Source organism: Sinocyclocheilus rhinocerous, unplaced genomic scaffold, assembly GCF_001515625.1.
Source record: "Sinocyclocheilus rhinocerous isolate Xijiao unplaced genomic scaffold, SAMN03320098_v1.1 scaffold1670, whole genome shotgun sequence".
Classification (NCBI taxonomy): Eukaryota; Metazoa; Chordata; class Actinopteri; order Cypriniformes; family Cyprinidae; genus Sinocyclocheilus; species Sinocyclocheilus rhinocerous.
In genome coordinates, this window is record NW_015633549.1 from 193,932 (window position 1) to 201,153 (window position 7,222).

The 7,222-nt window shown below is 36.0% G+C and overlaps 1 protein-coding gene across 1 annotated transcript; it reads left to right on the forward strand.

Moving 5' to 3' along the window:
- The first annotated feature begins 1,783 nt into the window (after nucleotides 1–1,783).
- On the forward strand, nucleotides 1,784–6,729 carry LOC107744587 (sulfotransferase 6B1-like). Its single transcript, XM_016558309.1, has 7 exons — nucleotides 1,784–2,048; nucleotides 3,130–3,245; nucleotides 3,351–3,440; nucleotides 4,408–4,534; nucleotides 4,656–4,750; nucleotides 5,053–5,209; nucleotides 6,407–6,729. The coding sequence occupies exons 1-7, from the start codon at nucleotides 1,853–1,855 to the stop codon at nucleotides 6,532–6,534; spliced, it is 909 nt and encodes a 302-aa protein (XP_016413795.1). The 5' UTR covers nucleotides 1,784–1,852; the 3' UTR covers nucleotides 6,535–6,729.
- Nucleotides 6,730–7,222: the final 493 nt, after the last annotated feature.

Consider the following 7,222-nt stretch of genomic DNA (forward strand, 5'->3'; position numbering starts at 1 on the left):
ACAGGTATGATAATGTTGCACTCATGAAAGACGATATTAAAACTCAGGAGCAATATAATCCATATTTCAAAACAGAGCAGGGATAATGGCAGCATAACTGATTTGTGTGATTTCATTAAATTGGACACAAACAAACTAATACCACAGAACAGATTCAATCCATCGCTAATACTTACTAATATTTGTACTGTTTTCCGTCCAAAATGATGTTGCATTCTGCAGGATGATGTCATTATGGAACTGGCTTTTGATATTTAAAGAGATTAAACACAATGCAAAATTTATTTTTAATGTTCCTTTTCTTCTGAATGAAATATAACCTGGCCATGTTTTCATGAGATTCACTCAATGATTAACCTTAAAGAGTTTAAAGATTAAACGTACTGGTATATCAAACTGGATCATGCAGAGCTTTTATACGGGTTAATAAACTATTATGATAAGCATCACAGAGCAGAAAGTAGCAAGTGGCTCCTCCACTGAGAAAGTTAATAACAAAATCTTCAAGTCTCCATGAATAAAAATGATAAAACCTTCATCAGATTTGTGGAAATGTAGCATTCAATCACTTGCTCAGCAATGGATGCTCTGCAGTGAATGGGTGCCGTCAGAATGAGAGTCCAAACAGCTGATAAAAACATCACAATAATCCACAAGTAATTCACACCACTCCAGTCCATCAGTTAACATCTGGAGAAGACAAAAGCTGCGTGTTTCTTAGAAATAAATCCATCAGGACGTTTTTAACTTCAAACCGTTGCTTCCGGCTAAAATCCATAATAACGCTTCCCCCCCAGTGAAAAAGTCCATCTCCTGTTGTCTCTCACATCAAAATCCAGCCACATATTTGTTTAGAGCTGTTTTGAACTGTAAACAGTGCTTGATCTGTGCAGATTTCTCTCCTGATTCAGACCAGACCACTTTTTCACTTTTTTATTTTAGCTTGAAGCAGTAGTTTGAAATTAAAATCATTTTATTGATGGATTTGTTTCTTACAAACACACAGCTTTTGTCGTCTCCAGATGTTAACTGATGGACTCGAGTGGTGTGAATTACTTGTGGATTATTGCGATGTTTTTATCAGCTGTTTGGACTCTCGTTCTGACGGCACCCATTTACATCCATTGGTGAGCAAGTGAAGGAACCCTACATTTCCTACATCTAGGATTGCCTGAGGTTGGATAAAATGTCAGCAAATTTTCATTTTTGGATGAACCACAGGCATTCCTTTAATTTGTACACTGAAAAAAATTGCTGTAGAAACAATTTTCACTCTGAAACTAGTATTATTTTTCATAATTACAAAAGAAACGGCAAGTAACACACCGAATTAAACATGACATTTTGAAGTATTTTCTTCTAAAATTTATTCTAGTAATCTTTGTTTTATTTACAACTTTGAAAAATATTTTTGTACAGTATAGTTGTGCATTTAAAAACAAAGCCATTAAAAAAAAACAAGAATAAGCTCTTATACATCTAAAGAGAAAAGTATTTCTATGCTGCTTCACATTGAGTGAGTTTAGCGTCTGTTCAGCAGCTGAGCTACATGAACTGACTACAGATTGCATTTTACCTTTCACCTCTGCCAAAACCAGCTTTTCAAGAAAGCTATCTGGTGTAGTCATGCTGTGCGTGTCTCTCACACAGTAATCAGTCAGACTGACACTTATGAGCCCATATGTTGACTCGGGGCCCCTCAGACTGTGGAAATGGAGATTTCTCACGCGAGCCGTGCCTGTGGGCGGATCTACAGCATTCTCCTTCCTAAACTACAGCATAAATACTCTGTGTGTGTGTGTGTGTGTGTTTGCGAATCTGAACCTCACCGGGACGAGAATCCACCGCCAAGATGAGTCAAACACCAGCTATGAGTCAAATGAAGGATAGGATGGAGAGGGCAGCGAAGATGAAGGACGAAGACAAGCTTTATAAGCGAGAGGGAATCCTGTACTCCACGATCCTCAGCCCTCCAGAGACCCTGGACAAGTTAAAAGAGCTGGAGGCCAGAGAGGATGACCTTATCCTGGTGGCGTACCCTAAATGTGGTGAGTAAAACCAGACAGGTTTGCGTTTGTTTCTGTAAGACGTGCATGTAGAAAAGTTTGATCTACGAGCCCTAAAACTAGTGCAAAGGCTGCCGGTGGAGTCAGGTTACATGTTAGTTGCATAGCCTTCTTTTGTCAGGTTTTTCACAGTTTGCTTGAGGGAATTTCTCCTGTAAACCTTCCTGCATAACTGACTCATGCAGCTGCAATACTGGACACTGAAGAGCGAAGCGATTCGGTGCATTCATGAAACTCAAACACTGGTGTAAATTGGTGCATCCGACTGAATTTGCATAATACTTGTTTTTTTACAAACCATTTACACTGAAAATTATCACATTGGACTGCAAGTGACAATTTACGTAATTTTACCAACAATTTCCACTAAAGTTGTGGAACTGAATTAGACGTATTTAAGAACTGTTTTATGAACAACTGACATTAAATTTGGAGCAAAACAATGATTTTACAAAGACAAATGTTGCAATGAATTTAATGCGAGAATTCGGAGTATAAGAATGGTTTTATACTTGAATTCTGCTTGTGTTTCATGAATGAAACATTAATGCAAAGATTCAGATTTAGCCTTTAACACAAATCCAGATCTTTCATTCCTTAAACAAACAACCTCACATAGCCTGATTCTCTTCAATGCATGACACACGCTTATGATTATTACGTAATAATGAGCAAGTTATGCTCAATGTCAACACCAGCTGTAACACTGGACACTGAAGAGTGAAGCAGTTCTATGCATTCATGAAAATCAAAACACTGGTGAAAATTGATGCACCCAAGCAAATTTACATAAGAATTGGTTTTTACAAACTATTTGCACAGGCAATTATCGCATTGTACTGAATGTGACAATTTACAAAATGCAGTTTTACCAACAAACAGAAATTATTGCAATGATTTCAATGTGACAATTCACAGTGAATGCTTTATATATAATATAATATATAATTATAATATAAGAATGCTTTATACACACACAAATGTTGCATGTATCTCTCATTGAGGTTAACTCTCTCTTTCTCCCAACTACATCCTAAATCTGTTTGTAATTGATTTCGAACAGGTTTCAACTGGATGGTGGCAGTCTTGCGTAAAATCTTGAATGCTTCCACTGGGAAAAATGAAAAACCGCCTGAAAGGCCCCCTATAGTGGAGTTTTTACCTCCAGATGTTCAAGAGGTCAGTAACTGCAGTGCACAAGCAATCTGCAAATCTGGAAATGTTTACCCTGAACACACAAAAACATCAGCGTAATATTATAGTTTCACGCTGTTTGTCTTACAGAAACTGGCTGAAATGCCCCCACGGAGGCTTCTGGGAACTCATCTGCACCCTGACAACATGCCTCCATCTTTCTTTACTAAGAAACCAAAGGTCAGTAACAATGAGTGCACTTTGAACCACACTGGAGAGGTCACATGACACTAGATACCAACTTGTATATATACAAGTGCCAAACACACCAATGGCATTCACATTCACTGTTAGAGAACATATGTTCAGTTTTGGGTCAGTATGATGTTTTTTTGTAAAGGAATTAATACTTTTATTCAGCAAGGATGCATTAAATTGATCAAAAGTGACAGTAAAGCCATTTATAATGTTATAAAAGATTTCTATTTCAAATAAATGCTGTTCTTTTGAACTTTCTACTCATCTGTGAGTCCTGAAAAATAAACGTAGCACTGTTTCCACAAAAATATTGGGCAGCACAACTGTTTTCAACATTGATAATAATCAGAAATGTTTCTTGAGCAACAAATCAGCATATTAGAATGATTTCTGAAGATCATGTGACACTGAAGACTGGAGTAATGATGCTGAAAATTCAGCTTTGATCACAGAAATAAATTACATTTTAAAATATATATTCACATAGAAAACAGTTATTTTAAATTGTAATAATATTTCAGTGTTATTGTTTTTAGTGTATTATTGATCAAGTAAATGCAGACTTGATGAGCAAACTTTTGAATTATAGTAAATATAACTTCTAATTGGACAAGGGGACAAAATAATCATAATTTGACTAGTTGGTGATGTTGGATGTAACCAAATTCACTTTGGTTTTAACTTTGTGAGGATTTAACTGAATATTATTTAGCCAGTGTAGGTGAAAACTGAATTTTGACAAATTTCAAAACTAAAAAAAAATTAATTATTTCAAAATGCATAATGCATCAGGTGAATTACGATTCTGTGCCTTTTGGTTCAAAAGTTACACTAAAAAAAAAAAACATTAAATACCATATACTAGGAATAAAGATTAATTCAGATTAGAGCAGAACATACTATTTTCTCTCATCTAATGCTCTCCATCTTCTCCATTGTCTATTTTCAGATTCTGGTGGTGTTCAGAAACCCGAAAGACACACTCGTCTCATACTATCATTTCATGAACAAAAACCCGGTTCTGCCCAGCGCTGAGCCGTGGGACAAGTTCTTCTCAAACTTCATGGCTGGTGAAGGTGGGAAAACACTGAATAATGAAAGTTAAATACTGAAATATTTAAATGAATGTTGTGTAGGACTAAACTTATTTATGTTTCTATTACAAAAAAAAAGATGTTATTTATGTTTCCTTTTCAGTTGCCTGGGGCTCTTATTTTGATCACGCTCTCGCCTGGGAGAAACGTCTAGACGACCCAAACGTGATGATCGTGACATATGAGGAACTGAAACAGGTAGAGAAACCTGCGCGTGTTGTGTTTGCAACATCACTGTCTCGTGTTCATTGGCCGCTGGTCTTAAAAGTCCATGTGAAACTGTATTAAACCCATTTTACTTCCATAATGTGATGTATTTCTGAGAGAAACAAATATTTATCAAAGATTTTGAAGACTTTAGAACAATGTGCAATGATAAAATTACACAACCATTATTGTAAATAAACTAAAATCTGACTTCATGTTGACTTTTTAACCTGTCGTGGTGCAAAGACCTGTTTGAGTTTGAAACATCTGAGACTGTTCTGCTGTCCCTGCAGAACCTGCCAGAAGGTGTGAAGAACATCTCAGAGTTCTTCAGCCTTCCACTGACCGATGAGCAGGTCAGCAGCATCGCTGGAGAGAGTACATTCAGCGCCATGCTGGAAAACTCCCAGAAATCTCATGGCAATTTTGGCAGCATCTTCTTCAGGAAAGGTAAAAAATCCCTTCATGATGGATCTCAGATCGAATCAACTCAGATGTTTATCCTTAAATTCCTCAGTTGCAGCATTCTTTACATACAAGTGAAGAACTATAAAAAAAAATCAATGTAGATAGTAGCTCTTTTTATATGTATTTATATTATGTCTAAAACTAATATCTCAATATATCTCAGTATTATATATATACACACACATTTTACAGAAGCCTGTTTTCGCCAATGAGCAGATTTTTTTTTTAACTTTTTATCTTGCAATTCTGCCATTTTTTCTTAGAATTGTGTTTGTATCTTACAATTCTGACTTTATATCTTACAATTTTCACTTTATAACTTGCAATTCCAAGTTTATATCTCACAATTCTGAGAAAAAAAAAGTCAGAATTCAGTTTATATCACACAATTCTGAGAAAAAGTCACAATTAAGAGATGTAAAGTCATTTGCATGATGAAAAAGTCATAATTACCTTTATTTTTATATTGGTGGAAATGGGCTTCCATAATATATGATCATTAAAAAAAACTTATTATATTTTTGTTTATAAATGACCTCAATATTTTTCACAAAACAGTTATTTTTACAAAGCACAAAAATTGTTAATAATGCAAAATCATCTGCTGAAATCAGCTTAAAGCTGCTTACATAAAAATATAAAAATATATAAAAATTATACTGCCAAAAAAGTAAGCATATTCACTATAAGACTTAATGCACAGATCTATTCTGACATAAGGTATCAGATATTTTTGTCCTATCCGTTGCCATGGTTTATCACTGTCAATAATCACATTTTTTTATTCAAATCCGCATTTAAAGGGATAGTTCAAAACAAACAAACAAACAGTTTCTGGTCCCCATTGACTTCCATTGTATTTTTTTATACTATGGAAGTCAATGGGGAACAGCAACTGTTCAGATACCCACATTCTTCAAAATATCTTCCTTTATGTTCAGCAGAAAAAAAGAGAAACTTTCAAAAAGGTTTGAAACAACTTAAGGGTAATTAAATTATGACCATTTTCATTTTTTTGGGTGAACTATTCCTTTAAATACAGCAGTTAATACAGAAACTTTGCAGTGTGTAGCTAGTAGCATGAAAAATAAAACTGTATTGAAATTAAAAATCTCTTATTTACATCATTTACACTAAAGGATTCCTTTGTGATCTTCCTGTCACATGTTTTGTCTTCAGGTGAGGTGGGCGACTGGAAGAATAATTTTTCTGATGCCCAGAGCAAACAGATGGATGAGCTTTTCCAAGCCAAACTAGCTGGAACAAAACTCGGAGCCAGACTGAAATATGACCTTTACTGCCAATAAATGTGACGTCACAACGAGAGCCAACGGACAGAGAAACTGTTTACTCCACAGGGATTTACGGTCATTCACGCGGGCAGCTGTTTAATCGTTTTCATGTTTTGGTGCATTCCATTGCTTACAATAAGCACAAAAACCTCACTGTCATTAAACCTCATTCTGTGTATATGCTAACATTTATTAAAAAAGATGATGTCAACACTATTTAAAGGGCACCTATTATGCCCCTTTTACAAGATGTAATATTTGTCTTGGGTGTCCCCAGAATGTGTCTGTGAAGTTCATTTATTATAACAGCTGGAAAATTACATTTTTGGGGTGTGTCTAAAAAAAGAGCCGTTTCAGAGTGTATAGCTTTAAATGCAAATGAGCTGCATATTCCCGCCCCGTCTCCAGAAGAGGGCGTCGCGTATACGTCTCTCTGCATTGCATATCTATAGCAATAAACAGCCAGTAGAAGCAACATAACTGAGAGGAGAGAACCGGTGTTTAGCCGTACATATGGGAAGCCAAATGCACTGAAAGTGGGACGAAACAGCGCGATGTTACAGAGCTCGCGCTGACCTGTCATCGACGCGGACCAATGGACCGAGCCGCGTGACCGAACGGCGCAAACTAATCTCACAAGCGCGGCGCTGATCAGTTAAAAAAATACTTAATGTACGCACACAAATACGGTTAAAACGCTAAG